The sequence below is a fragment of the Echeneis naucrates genome, chromosome 20 (assembly GCF_900963305.1).
Source record: "Echeneis naucrates chromosome 20, fEcheNa1.1, whole genome shotgun sequence".
Lineage (NCBI taxonomy): Eukaryota > Metazoa > Chordata > Actinopteri > Carangiformes > Echeneidae > Echeneis > Echeneis naucrates.
In genome coordinates, this window is record NC_042530.1 from 7701013 (window position 1) to 7726444 (window position 25432).

The 25432-nt window shown below is 39.7% G+C and overlaps 1 protein-coding gene across 2 annotated transcripts in view; it reads left to right on the plus strand.

Moving 5' to 3' along the window:
- Window positions 1–773: 773 nt before the first annotated feature.
- Window positions 774–25432, plus strand: part of stau2 (staufen double-stranded RNA binding protein 2) — a 74380-nt gene continuing 49721 nt past the window's right edge. For both annotated transcript variants that reach the window (XM_029528741.1, XM_029528742.1), the window contains exons 1-7: window positions 774–844; window positions 2711–2918; window positions 3510–3640; window positions 4268–4427; window positions 5766–5901; window positions 18856–19015; window positions 23418–23525. In XM_029528741.1, the coding sequence (XP_029384601.1) occupies window positions 2720–2918; window positions 3510–3640; window positions 4268–4427; window positions 5766–5901; window positions 18856–19015; window positions 23418–23525 (894 nt within the window). In that variant the 5' untranslated portion in view covers window positions 774–844; window positions 2711–2719. The remainder of the gene's footprint in view (window positions 845–2710; window positions 2919–3509; window positions 3641–4267; window positions 4428–5765; window positions 5902–18855; window positions 19016–23417; window positions 23526–25432) is intronic.

Genomic DNA, 25432 nt, shown 5'->3' on the forward strand with positions numbered 1-25432 from the left:
TCACTATAATGATCCTCGTCAGATTTCCCTGTGAGGAGGCCCCACAGTTCATTCTTTATTATACTTTCCTTTACCTCTCAGTCATATCACTGGACGCGGTCTTTCTTAAAGAATCACCAAACTGAATCAAGACTGTGATCCAGATAGGTTTGTCTGCAGCAGCTGTCTGCAGGCGGACACCTGTTCTGCCAAAGTGCTCTTGAGCATCTGTAATGGCTTCTACCAGCAGCAGGGAGCGCTGTTCTGGGGTGTTGATGTGGCCTGTCTGTTAATGTGTCTCCAACCAAAACATTGCAGCTTTGGGATATTAACATTTAGACTCAATGTCACGAAATAAACGAAGAGTGAAAATAGGCCAAGTAAGTCAATATTCCCCAAATTTATAAATGTACAGCCTCATGGGACATTGAAATAATACTTGCATTTATGAGACCCATTACAGAAAAGATTAATATTTACATATTAACCCAAAATATTAATGCAGTTTGCATAAGTTTGCAAAGATTCATATTGGTTGTGAATCAAAGTTGTACTGTAGGTTTAGAGGGAGCACACCAGGAACGAACCATTGACAACTCCGCGGGGGTGGCTGATTCATTCAACATTCATGTCAAACTCGATCGAGGGCACGGTAGCGATTTTAAACGCTTAAAATTAAGAAAATAAACAACAGAAAAACTTCATACACGACTTGTTAAATTGATCAGCCATTTTCATCTAACGGGATGTGTTACAAAAAAAGAATTCACCCGGACAAATTACGTGGTCCGTTCCCTCTTCTATCCAGTTCTCTTTAGTGTTTGCCAATGTTGGAGGTGTAACTGGGGTCTGGCCCTGGACAAAGGTAAAATTACCCTGAAATATCTGTCCCTTTGTTGTCAAACGCTTTGTGGATTATTCGTCACGGTGTCTCCAATACATATATGATGCTGCGGTGGGCTGAAATCCCCAAGACTTTGGCGGAGGATGGGGCGGTATAGTGAGATGCCAGCTAGAGGGGTGCTCGGCCGATCAGCCATGATGAGCTTTAACCGGCTAAACTAGCGCAACTGGAGGCAGCTAGCTAGACTGTATCCATCAGGAGGAGACGCGGTGACATGTCCGTGACAGCACGCACGCCCGTCCACTCCGTCGGTGTGTTTTTAGGAGCTGACATTAGCGGAAAACACCCGTATTCCCGTCCGGTGGTGTTAGCTTCCTGCTAAGAGGTACTCGGTCGGAGCCGTGGTGTCGGTTCAGGGGGGGTAGCAGACAGCCGCGTAGCTCCGTCTGTCAACCCCAACCTAACACAACCTCCGTGTCCAAATCACTGACGGAGCCAGCCGTGCATTCACTGTGGTAGGGAGGGGGCAAGGAAGGACGGTGACCCCCACAACCTCCCAGGTGGAGGGGGGAGGTGGGTGGGTGGGGGGGGCATACGGGATGCACCGAGGAAATACACCTCCAAGAATCCGGCTGTGTGCAAGTGCTAATGAATTGAGGTCAGGGCGTCATAGTCCAAACTGCATCCTTCTGCTTCCTGCTGCCGCTCTCTTGTTTACATCAGTGCAGCCTTGGCCCTCAGCTGTAAACAGTGTGAAGCATCACTTGTGATTGCGATCTCAGGGTGACGGCCATTCAAACCTCAGTCTGCAAACTGTATCCATCACCGGTGTGAGCTCAAAGACCTCTCCCGATCACATCTATCAGTTAAGCAGTAACTTAATATTTGGCGATACAGTTTAGGTCAAGGTAATATGTCCAGCACTTGAAGGGATCGGGTCCAAACTTGGTGTTTCATTAAGTGTCCAAGGGCCAGTTGTCTGTCAGTCTCTCTGACCTCTGTGGGGACATGAGATAAATTCCCTCTGCTGCCTGCTACATATTAATCTGAGACAGTAGTGTGGGCAAGACGTTATGTGACAGTTTGTATCTTATTAACTCAGCTTTTACATTAAGAATGAGTGCATACTTGGCTTTAATATTTGATTGGTATATTTGGTTTGAGTGGTAAATTATATTTATTATTTTGCTCCAGCCGTTTCAAATAAATTGTCACTGAATGTCCATTGTCTTTTTTCGGGCTGCTGTCGCAGGATTCCCTTCTTTTTCCGGAGAGCTTAGCAGCAGTAACATGAGCAAAGCTCCTTCAAATAAAGGTTCATTGTCTGGGTGTATTAGCTGCCAGTGGATCAGAATGTGAGATAGGCCAAGGGCGGCTCATTTTGAACCCTGTTCTACAGGCTTTGCCCACAGAAATGACAGTGAACCGCTTTTAACTCAGCAAAAAGTTTGCGTGAATTTCATATGTTTCTATGTTGGCATTGGTCTAGACAAATGCTAAATGTCTCATATAGTACGAGATATACAAGTAACCTAAGTTATTATAAATGTGATTTATCTATTTATTTATTTTTTGCAGGCAGCTAAAATCTTCTCACTATTTAAAGGAGCATTTTAACAAGCATTGCCACAAATTAAGTTATTTATTCACCTGTTTGATTGTTGTTTAATTTGTCAACAGGATAATGCCTAAGGTACCACACCAGATTGTACAAGACTTAAATTTTGGTTATGATATGATAATCAAATTTTAACCTTCTCCAGCAATCATTTTTGGATTTCAATGAGATATATGACATACTGGTGTCCTCTACACCATGCTGTATACAGTCTGCAATGATCAGCATGTTTCAAACCAACTTCTAAGTTATTAATTGTCTGGTTTCAGGAATAGAGCATGGCTCAAGTGAAAGTACAGACCTCAGCACCTCTGGCTGGTCCTGGCCTCTCCCCCGGAGTTCCCCCAACGGCCATGGCCAGCCCAGGATCCCTGGGTCTGCAGCCCTCAGTCAACGGCACAGGCCCGGCCCCCACACCCGTCTGCCCTGCTCCTGCAGTCGGATATGGGGACGCCCCTGTGTCTGCCACATCACCAGGTGGAATTTTAAGTTGTTTGAATGATTTCCCTTCGAATAGCAATAATTATTTTCTGTTACTTTCTTGGTTTTAATTGCTACAGACAGTATATGAGGGAAATTATATTTTATTATTGCCAACGTTGTGCTTTTTTTTTTTTTTTTTTTTTTTTTTTTATCAGACACACTCATCATTTACTACGCTATAAATTTAACAATGGAATTCTGATATTGATTCAAGCCATAGAGGAAAGACATTTTCTCCTCAGCTTCTGACCATCTTCACTTTTAGGAGAAAAACTTCTCAAGATTACATTGCACCATATGGTACAAATCAGATAACCTGAACTATATACTTTGTGCTAATGTCTTTGCAGGGATTGGGTTATGGCTGTTTTTCGGTCATTTGACATGACAAGCACAATTTGTGTCACACCATATTTCTGACTTATGAATACTCCACAAGATGCTTGCTGTATTGTATGAATAACACACCAATCATTGAGCCAAATTATGAAATGTCCTACATCAATGCAAAGATATTTGTGCATACCTCTTACACTATAATAATGTTTGTGTGTACTTTACGTACTCTGTTGTGCTGTGCTTTAGGCCCGCCCCAGGAAAACATGGCAAACCCTAAAGAGAAAACTCCAATGTGTTTGGTGAATGAGTTAGCCCGTTTCAATAGGATCCAACCACAGTATAAGCTCCTCAACGAGAGAGGCCCTGCACATGCCAAGGTATTTCTAGTTGCCGAAACACCACATACATTAGAGGTCATTTTCGAGACCTTTGTAATTTTATTTTATTTTATTCAATACAGTGCTAACCTAAAGTGCTATATGAAACATTTTTTGTAAACAGAGAAGCCAGTTGGTCACTCAAACTCTTGCCAGAAAAGCAAAAACATAATTTCTGCTGAGGGAAACCTTTATTGCCGTTCTTCGTTCTTCTGTCATTCAGATATAACAGACACTATAGCAACATCTATACTAACCTCCTTACCTCATTACACTTAAAACATGCTCATAAACGCCCATAATCGTAATCACCTCCTCCATCATTAGAAGCTGATTGGGCTGAACCACTGTGGTTTGCCTACAAATGAATAGCTTGAAACCTGGCAAGATGGATACTTGTTTATGAGTAATTCAGTTGCCTCACAAGGCTAAAGTCAAGCATCTGCATAAATTACTGAAAGTGCCAAGAACTTTATGTGCTTCAGACTTTTTGAGTATGTTTTTATGGATGAATATTGGTATTTCAAAATACACCCAGCTACTACAACATGGGCTCCAATGGGATGTCGATATAAAAATATTGTTGCTTTTGGGAAATGTCTTTCCCTCTGGGTGTCACTGTTCCAGATCTTCACAGTGCAGCTGACTCTCGGGGAGCAGGTGTGGGAGGCGGAGGGCACCAGCATTAAAAAGGCCCAGCACTCCACAGCCGCCAAAGCACTGGCCGAGAGTGTCCTTCCCAGGCCAGCGCCCCGCTCCCCTAAAGTGGACGTCAACAGCAACCCAGGTATTGCAACCGGAGCAATTTACATAATATAAGATAATTTTTTTTGTCATATCATATGCATTTGTACACATGGAAAACTACATTTAGTTTCTCAGATTACCCACATCCCTTAACAGTCAGGTTTGATGCTCTGTTTTGTTGGTGTGAGTAGAGTTGCAGCTCACATCGCTCATGCTGCCATGTATGTTTAGTTTAATGTTTACTACTAAGAAAGAAGTTGTGTGTGAATTATTGCCTTTTTAACTGTAATTATCACAACCAATGATGTACATTTGATAACATACAGGATCACTAAAAAGTCAAATTGTCACTTTTAACCAAAACACAGATCACTTTTTATTATTATTTTTTTTTTCCACAATATACTATAGTAAACGATATTTAGTGCAGCTGCAATATTCAATTACCTTCTCGGGTTGTATAACTCAACTTGATAGGGAAGTAGCCTATACAGAGATAGAGGTAGACAGCATCGCATATATCTATTAAATGTTGTTGTGTCTAGTTAAATCCCATTTTCTACCTTTTTGTGAGTTAATTCAGCCACAGTTTGAGCCAGTAAGAGTTTAAATGAATAACTGAGACCACTTTATTCCTAGTTAGTCATTTATTGTTGCATTGGTGCCCTCTGCTGGTTCATGTAGTTGTGGTGCCTAGGGTGGTGTTGAAATTGAAATACTGTTTTTTATTGGAGGGAAATGGTGACAACTCAAAGGCAACATATCAGAGCGAAGGTGTCTTTGATTTCCTACTGAAAGGTTGATCATAAACTTAAGTGCTAACAGTATGAAATAAGCCAAGGCATATGTGTCATGATTATACTCGCATTATATTTCTGTCTCCATCAGTAATGGAAAGTTTCAGTATTCTTTCACTTTTTGGAGATCGTCTTCCAGGCAAAACTCAAATCCTGTATTTATTTAAATAATTCATGTTCAGAACAAAGCTAATACAGATCATCCTACAGAAGTAACGTCTTATGTTTTTTCTCTGGTCAACTTAATAGCAATATTTTATATTCCCTTCTCTCTGTGTGGGTGAAAAATATCATAACCAGCTCTTAATGGGGTTCAGAAGGTCCTGTGATACCTTAGGGAACATCAGTGGGAATCTGTATGTTTAACAGTATATAGAGTCACAGATTCTTACAGTTCTTAACCACAATCCAGACAACTTCATATTTTCAGCTAAAACATTGCAAAACTTTTGAGGACAGTTGAGGTATTTGTGAAAATTTTCATATGAAACAGCATTTTCACAGCTCTTTGGGTTTATTTTAGATATCCTAGTTTTAATCCTCCATATCTAATGAAGTCTTTCTCATACATTTCTATACAGGCAGTATAACACCCACAGTGGAGCTGAATGGTCTGGCAATGAAGAGAGGAGAGCCAGCTATATACAGGCCTTTGGATCCTAAGCCCATGCCCAACTACAGAGCTAACTACAACTTTAGAGGGATGTTTAACCAAAGGTGAGGCTTCTTAAACTGAATTTACTCAGCTGCTGAAACTGTCTAAATTTTTCCAAACTTCTCTCTCTGAAAACCTACATCTTTTCCTTGAGAATCTTAATTTTTCACCTGTAGTGTGCATTAATTGATACTGGAGTGAAGATGATGGACAAATGAGTAATATAAGGAATTTAGGAAGAATTAAGGAATCATGAATTAAGACACAGCTGTCGTTGGAAAAACAAGTACAAACAAGGACACAGGACAAAGTTGTGTTTATACTATGTTGAACATCTGCACACATAGTTTGATTAAAACATTTCAAGCATGAACTTTCGGTTTTTCTAAATCCTGGGCTGTCCATTGATGGTGTAGACCAAAGTGGCCAAAAATGGTCAAATTCTACATCATTCAGAACCTCAGAGAGACGTCTTAATCTTTCCAGGGAAAAGTGAATTGTATTGCTAACATTCCTGCCCCATACCTCATACAAATATAGCTTCTAGTTTGGAAACAGCTTTGCTCTCCCCATACTACCATTTGTTGAAATTATTCACTCTAAAAGGTTTCATTCACATAGAATGCTTTATGTGAAATGAAGAAGTTGCTTGAAAGATAAACTTCTCAGATTTTTCCATCGTTCTTCAAACACCTTCATGTCTTTAATCTCCCCCTCTGAGATGTGTTGCAGACATGGCCATCCTCTCCATATGTTGTCGAAACTGATAAATGTAGGGCCCCTATGGGGCCCATTTGCACTTAGTCTCTGTCAGCCTTCTTTTCAACTTTTTTTTTTTTTTTTTTGTTTGTTTGTTTTACTGGAACCATCCAACTGTTTCCAAAACTTCATAAAAATGCCACAGAGGTGCAATTGATGATCACCTTTGCTTTAGGGAAGGAATGTTATTTAGGGTCTGCTGATGTGTAAGGGTGCCTGTCACTAAATCCACATTTACTTTGGAAGCAAAGGGAATGATGCCATATTTAGGCTTAAATTGACAACAAAATGATAATTACCAACCAAGGGAGGAAGAAGAAATCCAATAGGATATAATTGCTATCATTGCACAATCTACAACCACACTACGTTTCTCTAGTGCATCACATAGAAGAATATAATATATAAAGAACAAAAATAACAGAAACCAATAAAAATGAGGAAAAATGTAATAATACAAGACAAAGTTATAAGAACATTTAAAAAATGCATATTTCACGGGACTGAACCGATTGCAAGAGCATCCAATAACATATTAAAAATGTAAAAATTGTGTATGGTTAATTATTAGAGTTCAGTTCCCTATTGGCACATGGTTAAAACTTTCTTTCTCTTTTTTAAAGATTTGAAGCGCCTCCCAGAGGGCAGCAAAGTGAAAAGGTGGTGAACAGGCTTTAACGAGTCTCTAATAATGTTTGTAGCTCAGCAGAGGCAACATGTGTTGTAAATGTCCTGTAGTGTTTGTAACTGGGTGCAAATGATTTTCTGTGCAGCTTTGATTACTCTCAGAAGGGCTTTCTTGTCAGCTGCTGTGCAGCTAACAAACCACACCAGAATGCCATAGGTGTGACTATTTTCAATGGAACAGCAGTATGCTTTTTGTGAAAAGCATAAATATTGTCTGTTTTGTATATACTTAAAGTTGGCTTATCCCGCAGCCTTAGTCCTTGTGAACATTTAACAGAATGCTGAATTTTATGGTGTTGATAGGGTCCCAAATATTATATTTTAAGAGTAGAGGCAAAGTGACATGTGTTGTGTAAAGAGTTTACAGAATGTGAGCTACATGGCTCCAGAGAGTACACTGCCCCTGAGAAGATGACAAATTTGATAAACATTTACTTATTTTTAAATTTGATCTGCATCAAGTCATTCTCAGGTGTTGGATAAGCCCCCTCCAGATGGCAGTGTTCCCTCATTTTTAAAATCCCAGCCACTGATTTTACAAGGTGATTGAGCACCCATTTTGTAACGTGAATTAGGAATGTGGTAAATTTGTGTAGTTTATTTTATTCCAGTTAGTCCTTTGCTGTGCACTCTATAAAACAGCAATGACAAAATTGTTTGTCTTAAACACTGAAATGTAACAGACAAATATGTAGGCTTGTTTAGCTTTTCATATAAACTTTGGCTCATTAAATTCCTATGCTAAGATGTTTTGATGCCAAATGTCTGGGATTTAAAATGTGAATTAATTGCCAGAGAAGATCTGTAATTCAGTTGCAGAGTTGGGTAACTCAGTCTAGTCAGCAGACAGTCTAGCATCTGGCTCACATCTATCTCATCCATGCAGGAACAAACAAAGGGTGAAAGACAAATGTCTAAGGGGCAGAGGAGAAAATCTGTTTTCCAGCATGTCTGTCAATGTCATATGTCATAGTGATGGGTTTCTAAGAGACAGGCAGTATCTATTCCTCATGGTGTGTTTTGTTTTCTTATTCCATTTTGTAAGCAGGCGAGGCGAGGGGGGGGGTGTCTGTGAACCACAGAAAAGATAGGAGAGCATATATTATCCCAAGGTCACATATGTTTTCATGGGGTCTCTTTTTTTCAATGTAGTTGAGCCCTGGATTAATGAAAGCGGGACCTTCTGAATATGAATTCTCTTCATAAGATGACTGACTATGTGGTAGAGTGACAGGCCATATCCACAATCAGTCACTTTAATGACGCTGCAGGGAAAGGAAGGTTTCCATATGCCCATGTCCTTACCTATTATGATGAATAAGAGTGATCCAGAGTCATGTTGATGGAAAATCTTACCATTAAAAGGGCAGCCTGGCTCTGATCCATCAGCGCTCTAATCACCACCTAGACCAGTATTGATTCATTCAGAAAGTGCCCTGATGAGAAAATATGGTGATAATATGAAATGTGCATTTATCTGCGTCTTAATGAATCTCATTTATGGTGAAAGGCCTGTGCATAATTCCTTTCCACCCAAGTCCACATTTAAATCGTTAATTTTTCGCTGTTGGTGCACCAACAGCAAAAAATTTATGATTAATGGTTATGACTGTGCACGCACAGTCATAACCAGGCCTTTGTTTTCCTCAAATGCTGAACATATTCAAAATGATGTGTGTGTTACAGTTGATTCATTTAGATGCATGGATGTTATTTAACATTACAAGGAAATCCACCCCAAATGATTCACATACACAGTCACTGAATCAAAAGTATATTTGTGTTATCAAGAAATGTGGTTACATCAATGTTTGCTTCACGGACAATCCCTAATTCCCGTGTTATCATTGGAACACCTGATTCCGATGAGTCATACTTTGCTCTTCCAGTATAGACATCCATGGCACTCCCAGCTTTCCTCCTGCTGCTCTTATCCCAGGGGAGCGGGGGCGCCTGCATCCTGGATTCTGTCAGAGTCGGAATTTGGATAGAACTTGCCCTGTTACACCAAAGCAGAATGGTCAGAGGCCGCCCACTTTCTCCCACCCCTCATTTGGTTATAACAGTAACATTATGTCAGCTGAATGACTGGGGTTGCTTTGCTCTGTGACATTTCCTCCTGTGATGATGCTCAGATACTGAGCTGCTCGTTGCTGCTTTCTTTGTAGGAAACTAAGAGGGAGACATGGTCACCTGTTCTGCAGTGAATCATTACCGACAGGAATATTGTAATGGCCATTCTCAACTTGGAAAACAAACACAAAACCTACTTTTGGTTTTTGTTTTTAAAGTTGCATTACCCAACATTTTTTATTTTTATATTACAATGGAAAAATGACAACTGCTAGTGTAAGGTGTGGCTCCTAATGACAAAATGCCATGAAATTATCACCATCTTCTGAGGTAATTTTTGCGTCTTAAAGGAAATGTTGGAGACCAAACTAAAATTAAAAGTAGAGTATGTTTGGTTGTCCTTGATGAATGAAAACCATCTCATAGCTGGAAGACGTTCTGAATAACATCACAAAGGAAAACAGTGGCACATACACACCCATACACACACATATACACAGGTGTACTTCGTCAGTTACATTGAGCCACTAAAAAAGGCAAATCTGCCCTGAAGTACTTTTCAATATTAATCATTTATCATTTCCTGTCATCTCTTCAGTCCCCCCCCAATCTCCTGCTTGGGTTTATGTTTTTTATATAGCTCTTTGGCCTGCTGGGCTTTACAATCACATGTAGCCTAATCGGGACACCGTGTACTCTCGCGTCCGCTCAGGCATTCCACAGATATGGTTTCTCTTATCCATCCCATCATCGCTGCTGCCCTAAAACATAAGGGCCCTGCCAAAGCCCACAGGGTAGAGACTTCAGAGGTATAACTTTTTATTGCATTACATTTTTTTTTTCAATCACAAGATATCAGTAAATCAAATGCATTCACTCAGTTAGGACATAAATTTCCATGGGCAACATGCCAGAACCAAGGATAATCTGTCCTAATTTTACAAATGGGTGTAAACTCATAAAGCAGTGTTTTATTGAGGAGACTGGGGGTGGAGGAGTGGAATACAAGTCCAACATAAACAAATGCTTGGAATGATTTGTAGTCAACAGACTCAATGACATAGAAGTCTGGTCTTTCCTTTCATCTCCTCTCCTCCGAATGGAGTTTTGTGTTTATGTATCCCTGTGTGTCCTCCTCTCCCTATTTGCCTTAATGTATTGAATGAAAAAATGAAGTTGAGATTCCTTTGTAGTGAACACAAGTAGAAATTCCTTTATTAATGCTGCTTGCTTTTGGCTGTATGTATGTATGTATGTATGAATACTCACCACTTGGACTTGTGCCTTGCGTTCTTTCCCAGGATTTTTGACACAGTCAGTGCTTTTGCTGTATTACGTGTTGGAGTTTGCTCTACCTCCTAGCCAGCTGAGCACTAAATGGTTATCAAGAGAAAAGGTTAACTATTCAGATGTTTCTTGGGTGGACAGACATAAGAACTGGTTGTTACTGCAGATTGATGCATCACGTCTAGTATGATATACTCTAACCCTTTTTTTTTTTTCTTTACTTAGTCCAATTCGACCCTCAAGTATCTGTACCTCTTCTCTTACCCCAGTTTCCAGATATCAAACATGAAAGGCAGCTTTTCCTTTTTTTCTGGAGACGCTGATTCCAAAATACATTTTTACCTCCTTTTAGGCTCAACACACACTCAAGCTCCCTAAAGCTGTCAGTGGAGGAGGTTATCAGCAATATAGAAATATTAAAGCTACCTGTAACTTTACTTTACTTTTACTTTACTACTTTAGATGGAAACACACTGGTGGTTGACACACATTCGCATTTCCATGTGTCAATATGTGTTATTTTTCACTTTCCTGTGTTGAGACAAAGTTTGTTCTGTTAAGTGCTGCTGCAGCCCGTCAGTGATCTTTCCAGTTGGCGTGCCATTATAAAATAGAAGAATGTGAACAATGAATGTGTGTTGTGCGTTGTATATTTAGTCTTATTTTGCTACATCAGCAAAGACAAACCACACACAAATTTGAATCTTAGGGGATCGTGTAGGTGTGTGTATCTGAATAAATAAAACCTAAAGAAGTAAAAAGAAATGACCCAATGAGCTAGAATGTGTTTTATTTTATAATTTCTAAGCTATATAATTTATTATGTAATCAATGCATGCTGCTTTTGTCTTTGCATACACATTCATGTCTGATTCAGACTAAATCTGGAATACTCACTTATAGCAGTGTGTTAATTAATACCATCATACCAACACAGTACCAATACCAACACAATCATTCATCGGTAAAATTATTTATTCTTGTAAATAAATACTGGACTTTTTTCTCTGGGAATGTTTGTGATGTTTTAATTCAACATGGCTTGCATAGAAAGCTAATCAGAACAATTTGGTCAGAGCAAATTTCTATAGCTTTTCCTAAGAAAATTGTACATGAGCATTTGGAGTACATTTTTGAAGCAATTAGTTGTTCTCTCTTAATGACAGTGGACATAAAACAGCAGGTCTCAATGTAATATTCTTAATGAGGACAGCAGGCTCTGATTTCTAGCCAGCCATTCCTCACTGCCAGCCAAGTCTTAACAGTTGGCACTAGAAGGGCATCGGGGTTAAGAGTTTTTTTTTTGTTTGTTTTTTTTTTTGCTGTATCGCATAAATGCACACATTGTGTAACTGTTTTGTGCACCTGATTGACTTTTCTATTAGATAATGCTATTGTTTGATACGATGCGATACTTTGTGTCGGTCGGATGATCAAAGAATAGACTATTCTATTTGATTGGTCAGAAGTTGCTTTTAGTACAAGTGCAATAAACTGCCTTTTTTTTCTTAACGTACCTTTTTTTATTTCTAGTGTGCTACCTGTCAGTTACTGTTCTGTAAATCTATCATGCTTGGAAGAAACACTTGATGTACCACTGTGAGTCGGCAATAAAGAGCAACAGGAGGGCCTGGGTAGGTTTACATGGGGGCTGACTTGGGAGCTCGTCAGGGAAGGAGGGCACAGAGAGCGCTCACTGATTAAAGAGCTCATACAAAGAGAGCTTTAATCTCTTGTTCAAAACTTAAACCACAACAAACATGAAAAACAATGTCAGACTGTCAGATTGGTCGATTTAATTAAAATTGTTTTTGAAAGCTCTGTTTTATGTGCACAGTCTGTTGGCCATTTATAATAAATAGCTGTTGTTAGTAAAAGCAGTGATATGAGTATTCCAGATGAGACACCAGCTGTCTGCAGGAACAGAGGCACACCACTATATCACATTGCACTGAAGGTATAGGAGGGATTAAATGGATTGCCCCCATGACAGACTTTAATGAAAACCTAGAATGTTATGTTTGGTGATGTTAAATGATGTTGAATGAGTGCTGTTTCCACACATCTAAAGCCTTGGAAGGGGAGCCAATGTACGAATGACTCCGCTCACTCACTGCACTCACTTGTTGTCTGATTAAATAACACTGGCTGTTCCTTGTATGTATCTTTTGAAAAACATAATCATCTGAGGGCCGTGTGTGTGTGTGTGTGTGTGTGCGCGCGCCTGCGTGCGTGAGCGAGCTCCATTGGTTGTCATTTCAGTTGACACTTTAGGTGTCTTCTTTGGTATGTCTGACCCAGTTACATAGTCATGTTTTACATTTTTTTAGGGTAGGGGCTGAATCAACATACTGAATCACTGATAACTAGGAAAAAAAAAAAGGAAATGCTAACATCTGGGCTTTGCCGTCAATGTGAATGGGTCTTGCATGCATGCACATGGTCAAATGACTCACTAGCATTCCTGGGTTTTTAATCAGCTTTGATACAAACAAAACACACAGGTGTAAATGCATGCCAATTTTTGCCCATTTTCTGTGTTGTGATGCCTCTCAGGGCTCAAACACTGTAAGCAGACCTGCCACCTTCCCATTTTGTCGCTGTTAAACCAGGAACACAGTGGCCGCACTGCACTCAGGGAAGAGAGAGAGCTGACCGAAGGCTTTCACAAGGAGAACCAACGTTTTTTCCCTCAGCTCACTGTTTACACTTTGTGTTTTCCTCTATAACTGCACAAGCAAGTATGTAACAGAGAAAGACATTTGGGGATTTAAACTACCTTAACTTTTTTCTGTGCATCATGGACAGGGGCCACAAAAATATTGTTTTATGCACAATTATGGCTCAAGAAATGATTTAATTTGAAAACCATTCCTATAACATGACTTGAAATTGCCTCTCCTTTCTGAATTCAACCACAGATATTGTCCAAGAAGCCTCAAATTCACCCTGCAAAATCCTTCACAGTGGGAGGAGGTGGGGGAGTATGTTTACTTGACTAAATGGGGTGTTTTCTCACACCATTATATATCACTACATTAGGAACTGTGTGAGGCAGAAAAGAAGGAAAGCGATCAAAGATGCACACAGGGAATGAAGTATGGAGGTTGGGAGGGAGAGAAAACAAGTAAAGATCTGGCAGGAGATTGGAAGAAAACGCAGCTGGTGGAAGAGTGAGTCTGTCCAAGTTCCTGTTTTTTTTTTTTTCCCTTTTGTTTTTTTTTTTTTTTTTGGGGGGGGGGGGTTGTCTTTATTTTTATTTGTTTGTGTTTTTGTTTTGGTTTTTTTTCCCTTACAGATTTTTGTCACTTTTTTTTGCTCAGGGCTCCAAGTCAGTTGCGTGTGTATATATAAATAAGGTTTAATGCATACAGCTATTTCTGTTTGCATGTGAGACCAATGGATGATTGTAGTCAAATTCAGTGATATTGAAAGTGGGCTTGCACATTCCCTCATTGTTTATTATTTGTCTGTGTTTTTGTGTCTGTGTGTCATAGACCAAGTTTGGTGCAAAGCACTTCAGTGCTTTTTGTATAATCCTACTGACAGGCAAACAGCCGTGGATGAAATATAAATCCCTTAGTGGAGGCAGTGACACATTCATCCTCTGGAAGTTCATAGACTACTCTGATAACTGTGTTGACAACTGTGCGAGAGAGGTGGTGGCCTTGGTTGTGGACAGAAGTAGGGTTCACAGATCCTACTGTGGGCTGTTGTAAACCAACCCCAAACAACTAATTCAAGTACTACTAACAAAACACACATACCTCATACTTGTCTTTCACCTGCTGTTGGCTTTTCTTTCAGTTTTCCTTTTTCCTCTACTTTGGACTTTTTTCAGTGCTTCCAAGCCCCATTTTCAAGTCACTGAGGTCCAGATGAATGGTGCCAGTGGATGCCACGTTTGTGGTTGGATGTTTTATTTTTCTTTCACTTAATGCAGCAACACCGCATTCACCAGGCATTCATTGCACCACCTGATGTGCCTTAAAATTAATATACAGTCTTGCACTGATTGCCCCCAAGGATTTATTAGAGTCATTTTGCACAGAGCAACAGGCAGTGAACTTGTTGCAGTGTGTAAGCACCTTAATGCCAAAACTGCTGCCAGTATCAACAGTCTTTTGTAGCCTAATGAGTATCCTATTTAATATTTAATGATGAATGGGTGGTATAGGTGACATCCTCTGAGGTTTCTAATAACAACCAAGGCTGACTGGGATGATTAAGTGTGGCATTATATCCTAAACAAGATTGAGTTTGATCTGTTTTTGTCGGCGAAATGGCAGTTTTATGACTTCAAGGAAGTGCTGCATTTGGTTTTGATTGCTGCAGTCTCCACTGGTTTGCCAGCTGAAGCTGTTGAAATTTTCATGGCTTCTTGTCCACGGCCATCTGTAACCGGCCAACAATTGCATGTGTTTAATTACAGACCACATATTTTTATTTTTTGTTAAATAGAACTATGCAAACTTTATTTCTATCCAATTTCAGCACTGGCTTAAAAGAAGATGAAGAATACCCATGATTCAGTTTTATTTAAGTATTTTGTCAGACTTCAATTGTTCCATTACTGTACCACAGTAACTGCAGGTTTTTAACATTTCCCCTATACTTGCATTGGAAAAAAAAAACAAAAAAAACTGACGTACACAGCTACAGGACTAGGGTTTTAATTTGTGTTTTTGGCCTTATATTGATAAAAATGTTTGCATTACCTACATGATGTGCCAAGTGCAACAAAAACATTTGTCTTTCCTTCACAGCCATTTAGAGAAAAAAAAAACAGTTTTCCATGCCCCAGCAGAAAGCAGTTTCCATGTGAAATGTCACCCTGTCATTTATGGTGGTAATTGCAATACCATATCTCCACTTTGCCAGCAACCCTGTGTGTGGCCTTGAAGACGTCTGGATCTTTGGATGTGTCTATCTCTGTGTGTGTTCATGAATCAGTCTTTGAATGATTATGATGAAATGGCAACCTTAACCTCAAGTATCCCACATTAAAGAGAGCTGCGGGGCTACAAAGTCGAATTCATTACTCACTGCTTAATGGTGGTGAGTTATCATTTGATTGAGTTGCAGGATCAGGTAGTTTTTCTCTCCCTAACTCAGTCCCTTATCCCTTCGTGATACCAGAGACACACATTTGCACACACACACACACACACACACACACACGTCATCACCGAAACACAGCGGTGGGTTTTCTTATTATTATTTTCTTTTCCTTTCAGCATGCCGTAGACCCACCCTACAGGTGTCCTGGTTCAGTTCCCTCTCTGTAGTAATAATAACAACAATAATAGCTGATAACACAAATAGGGCAGATCCAGCCAGCATGTACTGGCCACAGTGGACTGACATGATTTTCCTGCCTTGACTGTCTGCTTGATTTTTGGTGTGTGTGCGTGCGCTCGCCTGTTCTTGGCTGACTTGCTTGTGTGTAAGCCACTACTTTCCCACGTTGTGGAGTAGGGTCTCCCACAGGCTTCCCTCCATGTCCCTCTCTCTTCTCTCTTTCTTTCCGTCCCTCTTTCTCTCCACTTACGTCTGCCTCCTCTCTCTCTCTCTCCCTCTTTCTTATCCGTCTCTCTCCTCCTCTCTGCACCTGTACTCAGTGCTCCAGCCCCAGCTGCTCCCATCTCAATGCTGTTGGCCAGAGCCCATGTTGCACTTGGCATGTCCTCTGAGACCCTGGGGCCACACTTGACGTGCGAGGGCCAGGCAGGCCCCCGCCCAGGGAAGGCTCCCGTGGCTAGGAGGAGCCGAGAGCAGACGGATGAGAGGAGGGCTGTGAGCTGGAGAAAGACCTGCTGTAATTCTTGGAGTAAAATGCTGACTCATGGTTTGGTCTGTGGGATAGGAGATTGGGGGAAGAGATGATGACAGTGAGAAGATGGGAAGTTCATTCAGAGGAATGACACAATATGAAGTTTTACCTTCTAAGAGTTACTGTCAGCGAGGAGAGACAGTATTTTCTGTCCTTCAATGGAAAAATGCCAGATATTTTGACAATTAGCCAGAGGAGAGCTTTGTCAAGTTCAAGGAAAGTTGCAGTTTATGTTAACACATTTCTTTCAATAATGTCAGTTTCTGTCACTTATTGTAACACTTAACTCACCAAAGTATTGGCTGATATCTGGGAACATCATTATCTGCAACTTACCTTGCTGTAAATCTGAAACTAAAGATTTTGCTCTGTAAAGTGTGATGGATATTTACATGAGGCATATTGGCATATGTGGAAGTTTGCATGAAGTCGTATTATTAGGAATGATGTCCAACACTATAAAATGAAGTTCCAGGTTATAATAAATTCTTAACTACGTTTTAACCTGTGGTGACATTGGCTGACACTGACATTTTCCAAAGCAGCCTTAAACCTATGTCTGTTACACAATAGTCAAAGTTTAGCACCACCACTATCCTGACATTTTTTTTTTTTTAATGAGATGTCTTCATAGCTATTGTGTAGTTATTTTGTGATGTGTTGGGACATTTGCTGCAGGGTGCTTTAAAGATGAACTCTATCGACTTTGCTGATCTCCAGACTTTTCATACATTCCCATCATCAGGTCTTTGGTGTCACTCCTGTATTTACTTTCAGGAAAATGTCTCCCAGTTGAATTGGTAAATATGAGTCAATGATTATGAAAAGCTTACTAACGACTTTGGTCATCTGTGACCTTTCTACTACCACAACACTGATGTTTGTGGTATTGGATGGAATACATCAACCACTGTTAAGTACACACAGTGGCATCCTTCTCAGAATTGCGATAACTTTGCCTTCCCGTCATAAGGTTGAATTTTTTTGGGGGGTTATTCATGATATTCGTACAAGCTAAATGACATCTTTGTTTTTAGTGCATTGAAAATGATAACATGCATAAGATGGTAAACATTATACCTTCTGTATGCTATATGGATATATAGGTATTGTGAAAATGTTAGCATGCTGACATAAGCAATTATTTATTGCAATTTATTATTTAAAGCACCAATGTACAGCCTCACAAGGCCACTAGCAGGTCGGTAGACTCTTTGTTTTAGTACATTTCAGAGATACAGAAGAATAACATGAGCTTAGTTGTTAAATATTTTGTGTATACACAAGTGAAGGCTTATAGTTTTCATACAAATTAAGAAGTGCTTGTTGGGCTGCTGTTGAAAATGTTGCTGCAACTTCATCTTTTCATTTAATGGTGCATTTGTGCATTTGGTTGTGATAACATTTGTGTGAAAGTTTCCAGTGTAATCAGTTTTTCCTACTCAACATTTTCAAGCTTCTCGAGTTCCCCAAATTCCCACACAAATTCAATCAAGTATTACATCTCACTTCTCATAGCTGCTGCTGTGCCAAGTGGGATGTTGTGGTATGACTGAAAATGAATAGGTATGTATACACAGGAAGAAGGGATATAAATACAACTCTTTTTCTTATTTAGTTTTTTTTTTTTTTTTTTTTAAAGCACATCTTGAAACAAAATCTGCCATATTGACTAACTTCTGATCTTCATGTTGTTATTAAAAGGCCAAGAGCTGGGCCAAACATGAATAACTGCTCTTATTTATTTTGTGTCTATTACACATTGTTGTATGTCCTTGTGAATGGAAGCATATACTGTCAAGGAAGAAAGAGGACAGGGAGAAGAATATGAAAAACTTTGGATTTCTCTCTACTAGCTTTCCCACTATTTCTCTTTACTTGTCTGCAGTCCTACAGACATTCTCAGCCATTCCCCCCCGGACCCAGGAGGGGGTATCACACACGCGGACTTGCAGACCTCTAAATCTCTTTGTCGACAACTCAGTCCCGCTCTGTCACAACCCAAAGAAAGAGAGGAAAATCTATGTCCCAAGCAAGAAGAAAGAGGAGGGGATATATATGTCCCTGTGCTTTGTTAGGCATCCCTAAGCTGAGATTCAATAGCGAGGCATTACTCAAGTGGTTGGCCAACAGGCAATTGTGTTGTAATTGACCCTGATGAAGTGATGAGCCTTTAATTTGGGAAAGCTGTAAACGGTGTGAATTAATAACTTGGCTCACAATGCTGGAGCCTCCTTTTCCGTGCTCTCCTTCTCTTTTTTTTTATGTGTTATGAAAATGTTCACTCAAGGCTGTTAACAATAATATAATTTTATTCCTGATTTGATGTTGACGTTTTTAGTATAAACATTCAAAGCTGTTATTCTGATCATTCCAGGTACCATTATCCTGTTCCTAAGATCTTCTATGTGCAGCTGTCCGTGGGGAGTCACGAGTTTATCGGTGAGGGACGCACCCGCCAAGCAGCAAGACACAACGCTGCCATGAAGGCCCTGCAAGCCCTACGCAATGAACCTATTCCAGAACGGCCACCACAGGTAAACACACACACTTGCAGCTGCTGTTTTCAATACTGTTGTATTACTATGAAAACATTGCTAAACTATCAAAAATAATCTCTTGTACTACGCAGTGACAATAAACTGGATCTAAACTGTATTTTCTTCTTTTAATAACCGTTATTCTTATTTAAAGGTTACGGATGCATAAATCCATATTTTCACAACTTATCTCTCATCTTCATCCACATGATTTTCACATTCAGCGTCACACTCCCTTTGGGCACTCCATGCAGCCTTTCATGCGGTGCTATGTGTTACCAAATTATACTCATTGCTCAATCATGTTAAGTGATTATACTGGAAAACATTGCATTTTAACTGTTGCTGAAATAATAACATAACTTATCAGCCAAGACATTTGTGTTTATCTAGTGATCATTTAATTATTTTAGCTCTCCTATGTAGCTAACATATCAACATTACATATTTATTAACATACAAAAAGCAGTTCCATTCCAACCTAATGGGACGCCATTCATCCACATTCCACTCTCCACTTAAACTGTCTGCCAATCATCCCAACCGTTAGCCTTCAGCATGTGCTTTCTCCCCAGCAGAACCATGTCCCTCTATTTAACCCTGTCTAACTTTCTTTCCACATAATGGAAATTATTTGCCCAGCTGATGTGTTTGTGCTCTTCCTGGACAGGCTCCACAGAGTGTTATGCAGTTTTTTTTGCTCTTACTTAAGTGAATGCATAACCAGCTTTGATCAGATTGAATCCAAATCCACCTCATCTCTAATTACTCTAATGTATAATTTAAGCCTTTCAATCTTGAAAGTTTTAGCCTTCACCTGGCAGGGATACATAATGTGTCCTCTTTTTCCCCTGTCCTTTTTCTTTCAGTCTACTCCCAATGTCACTGTACCTTTCCAGAGTTTCCCCACAGGCATAGCTGTTAACTGTTGTTATCATCTCCCACCGGAAATCAAATTACCCCATATCCTCAACGCCTGGCATTGCTGATGGTTATTCAAAACGTTTTGGCTCCTCTTACTTGCCTGACTTTCTGTCTTGTGGCGTCGGTCTCCATAAATGAGCTCTTTGTTTGCCAGTGCTTCTGAGTCTTGTTTTACAAATTGAGGCACATTGTGTCTACAGTGTATGTCTGTCATTCTGTCTCCATGTGAGTGTGTGCCTCCTACATGTGTAAATGCGTGGACACCCTCCGGCTAAAAGTGTTCCTTTTCACCACGGGCTGTCAAACCTTTATTTTGAGGAAGACCACAGGTAAATATCAGTGACCCTTTAATTAGAGTGTTTACACACAGGTAGAGCAACAATATGTAACCCTAGGAAACACAAAAGAAATACCTCCCAATTTTACAGGGCTTCAGGCAATATAGGAAAAGAAAAGGAAACTGCTGACTACCTCATAAATCGAGTGAGTTTAGATACTGGAGATACTACTGAAATTATGACACGTAATTTTAAATAAGTGCACTTCCTACCTTGAGAAAAAATTGTGAATGTTTATGTTTAATTGGTCGTTATGGAGGGAAAATTTGCCGCTTCTAAAAGCAAGGTTACAGAAACACAACATGGTCAATGTGAAGAAAGACTTTTTCCCCCCTTTAAAATAAAATTGTTTCTGTGAATGATGTTCTGTCCATTGGGAGTCTCTTTAATCTTTGATCTAGAAGGCTTTTCTGCTATTATGAAATCGATTTCCTTTGAGCACAGACGTGATTATGAAGCACTCTGTTCGCCCACAATCACTGTTCATTCAAACATGTCCTCCAGGGAGAGTGTTACCCTCTCTGAGCAGAATTTGGGTTGTTTGCTTGCTTGTACTTAGCCAAGGACTTTCCATTTGGAGCTCACTCTGTCTTTGTTATGAGGTCACTGATCTGCTTTGTGATTCAAATTTCAATATGAAAACACTCCCACAGACGCATACAGACACTTAGTGATATTGCAGCCTTGAGAAAGGAGTCACAGTATCAGACTATTCATCATACATATATAGACAAGCACACACACATATATTAAGAATTCTGGGAACAACAGCGGAGAATGCAAACCATGAATATATGATAATTGGACGGAAGTAGACCATTTTGACCAACTCACTGGCAGGTTTCTCTTGTGTGCACAAATACACACAAGAAGCAGTGTGAAGTCTTTCGTCTCTGTGCGGTAGGTACATCAAACCATGTGAGTGTTGCCTGTGAAATATAAGAGATCTCACAGTATGAATCATACAACAGGTATCAGGTCACATAATGAAAAAGAAGAAGGGAGAATGAGCCCAAAGGGAAAGACGACAGCCTTTCAGACTTAATCAGACAAAGAGCTGGACATGAAAAGATTAAGGTCCAGACAGTTCTGTATATTCCCATAGACAATCGGGACAGAAAAGCCCATCACATGGCTGATGAGATTATTCCTGTGGTTTGTGTCTATCAATACTTTAATTTCAGGTGCACACAGTAAAGAATATATATATATATTACTATTAACTTAGTAAAAATTTATTCAAAAAGTATTAAACTGACAGAAGGCTCAGACGAGAGTAATCAGGGAACAAGTCCACAATTGCTTCCTAGATTTATGGGTGTGAAGGTTTGTGGATCAAAAAAAAGAAAAGAAAAAGACCAAATATTTTTAACATAGCATTGTTGTGAGGTCTATCTGGATTCAACAAATATTTGCTCAGTCCAATAAAATCTGTTGGTCCCATCGACTTTAACAATCCTGTCCTTCTAAATCCTTGTTGTCCAGTTTCTGTTTTCAGGGTGAGGTGGATCTTGATGTCCACAAATAATAAATCTAGTATCTGGAACAGACAGTTTATGTAAAATCATTCTCAAATTTAGTGGACCACCCCTAAAAGAGACCCTCCTGTGCAGGCAGAGGACTGGACTATCACTCATGTCAGGAATACAGTTCAGTCCCATACTACATAGGAATCTTCAGCAGAAAACAGACAGGCTACTTGTTGCAGCAGGTTGGCGGACGGCCACTATCCAGGTGTGTAATACTGAGAAGTCTCAGTTAGATATGTGCTGTTATACTATGGCCATGGTGGCCCTTTCTTTTTCTTTTTCTTTTTTTTTTAACACAGATTTTCTTTTTCATTGCCGTGCTAATTGCTTAAAATTTTTTAAAAGCTCCAAAGATAATATCCCATTATTGTTGAAATTAATCAAAAGGAATATATGTCTGGATTGTTTATGTTCAGGGTGTGTAATTACAGATGGTGCTTAAAACTGGGAAACAAGAACTTTGGGTGGAACGTATCCAGAGCCTGCTTGAAGTCGCCAAACGTTGTCAGATGATGTAATTTGCTAATTAGCATATTTATGACCTCACTGGGTCATATTTGAATTCTCCTTAGTGCTCACTGGTTTCAGCCCTTCATCTGTTTATGTGTCTCCTACTCTCTGCAGTAATTTAATACAGCCAGTCTCCCATTCTCCTCGACATATTTTTATGTGTCTGTTGTCCAACAACAGAAGTTTGAAATTGTGACTGAAACGTGACCCATTAAGACGACATAACTATCAGTTACTTCCAAGCTTCTTTGAACTGTTAAAATGTTATTACTGTTCCATCGGCAAAATCCCTAAACACACAGTTGCTGTACCTGTATTTTGGCTATTTTTACCTGTGCAGTGATCACTCGTAGTGATCATTGCACAGTTTGAAACAAAAGACTATCATGATGTAATAGGAAATGTTTTTGTGCTGAATCATTTTTAAAAAGCAACAGCTGAAAGGAAAAGCTCAACATCGAGCCAACCAATAATGTAATTTAATCACTCACTCAGTCACGAACAGGCCCTGTAGACATTTTATTAATGCCATTGCAAAAGAGTTGATGTCCTCAATTCAGCTTTTTTCACATAACTAATGTGACGTATACTAAGTTCAACATTCTCCACAGTTTTTTCTCCTCAAACTCCCTCTTTCCTTCCACGTATTACTCATTTACTGGAAAACCTTAATACTTCCAAATAGGAATTTAAATGAAACTGTTCCCGCTATCATTTGCATTTACCACACCAGACAGATTTTATCAGTCAAAAATTACTAACTGCTGAAACTTTGCTTCATTCTTTCAATGTTGCATGACTAAATTTTATCTGTAATTATGGCAACAGTTTATGATTAAGATTTTTTTACACCCCAACAATTCTCTCTGTCTGTGAGTGTGTGTGTTTCTTGCATTCAGGCCAGAGGGAAAGGAACATCAAGTTGAAAATGTAGTTAAATGGAAAATCTACTAATGAGAAATAGTTCTATGACTTTATTGGGTGTTACAGAGAGCGTCTGCTGAACCTATTACCCAGAGGCAACACAAGTGAGCAATAATGATCATGACGTTCACTTTGATCTCTGATAGATTTGTTATGTTTTGATGTGATTTTCAGAATGCAGAAGAGAAGGGGGAGACTGAGGAAGGCACTGATGCCAGCAAATCAGAGATCAGCTTGGTCTATGAAATCGCCCTAAAGAGGAACTTGTCTGTTAACTTTGAGGTGAGAAACATATAATATATTGACAACAGTGGATTTACATTTTCCCACATAAATAAGCTAAAGCAACCATTATCACTGGTATTACATGAATTCTAATTCATGTTTCTTCTGCATGAAGTAATCATGTATAATTTGGGAAATGAAGATAAGTACCGTGGAGTGTGGGGATGTACAGTATGATGAGTCATTATATATTCCCTGGGTTTGTGCAATGTCACAGGGTGGTAAGGATTACAAAAACTAAACAACTCATTTGCTCTTTGAAAAGATAACATAAAAAGCCAAAGGAGTTGCAGTGATAAGTTTCTCCCAAATAATTATGAAACATGATGTACGTTAATCACATGCTTATCCAGTTTTGCTTAGTTTATATCAGTGAGGTCATGGGAATTTCTGCCTTTTTAAGCCTTGTGATAAATTTGTCTTATTCACACTAATGTAGAATGTTGGTATGTTTTCTAGTGAACTAGATTCGACTTGGTAAGTGATATTGCCGATCGATGTGAGTCATCCAATGCAGAGTTATTCACCTATTTAGTAGCCATCCTGTACATTCCCATTAATGTAAAGTCTATTTTTCAATAGAAGTTAGTGTTAAAACCTCTCGTTAGAAACTTGAACCAATATACATTTTCTCCCTTTGTAGCTCAATTTCAGCACTTATTGGAAAATATGTGTGTTTATTGTGATTATTTGGTATACCTGTAAATTTGAACAATGTTGATGCTACTGTAAACCAACTTCTCTTTGCTTGACAGCTTGAGAAAATCTGACTTTTAAAGCATTTTCACTCAGTCTTCACGGAAGTCTCTCTCGCAAAGGAGAACTCTGTATATGTTAGATAAAAAAATGTCTGCTGAATATCAAAAATCAAATGATCTCAATATCAGTGCATTATATATAAGGGTGTAAAGTTGTCCCTCCTGGAGCTGATCAGAGTAAAATAACCTCAGTTCAGCGCTTGACTATTTGTCACACCTGCAGCTGGCAATGATTGAGCTGCAACCCTCTCAGCAGGTCCTGATTGGAAGTTTTGCAGTTTATTGCCGTACATTTGTAATGTGAATGCCAGGTTTTGTGTATTCCAACAGATGAAACTTATTTGCTGTCTAAACATTTCTTAGAACTTAAGGAATAGATGTCATCACTTCTTCTTAGACAGCCCATCATTCCCATAAACAGCTGTGGGAAATCCTTGTGCTTGTATGACGGTAATAGATTTTCCTTTTCGTGTCAGTAAATTCTCAGTCACTTTAACATGCAGTGACCATCAGAGGAAATGAATCTTAAGCCACCTCTGCGTTGGCTTGTTTGTTCAGTCACTGTGGTGTCTGTGTGATAAGAACATATTCTTATTCACAGCCGCCTCTGGGAAAAGCTTTTGGCAGGGGGTCATGTCCTTCGATAAACTCAGCTGGGAACTGCCCAGTGCTGCTACAATCTCCCACTGGCATGTCCAGCTGGATGAGGTATGGGTTAGCTGCCTTACTCAGGATTTTACCCTTATGAAGTAAGATTCCTCTGGATGTTACAGGGAATCCTACTAGTGCTTTTCTAACCATTAGAGTGCCCCCAACTTTTATAAATCCACAAAGAACTTCTGGTGTGTCCTTGCATGACCTGCTGGTTTCGTTCTCCTTGGCTTTCACCACATTTCAGCTGACTCATCCAATACTGTCTCCCTCATCGCTCCCTCTTTTCTGCACTCTGCAAGGTGCCAAAAACAAGGGAGGCTCAGTTTACTCTGCATGCCCCCTCCCTTCCTCCACAGACTCCCTCCCTTCCACCTCTTTTACCATCTTTCCCAAAAAACACACACAGGGCGGTAGCGTGTTGAGGCTAGGGGCATAGGCGGATTGGGGGTGAGAGGAAATGTAGACTGGGATGGAAGGAAGGGAGGGAGACAC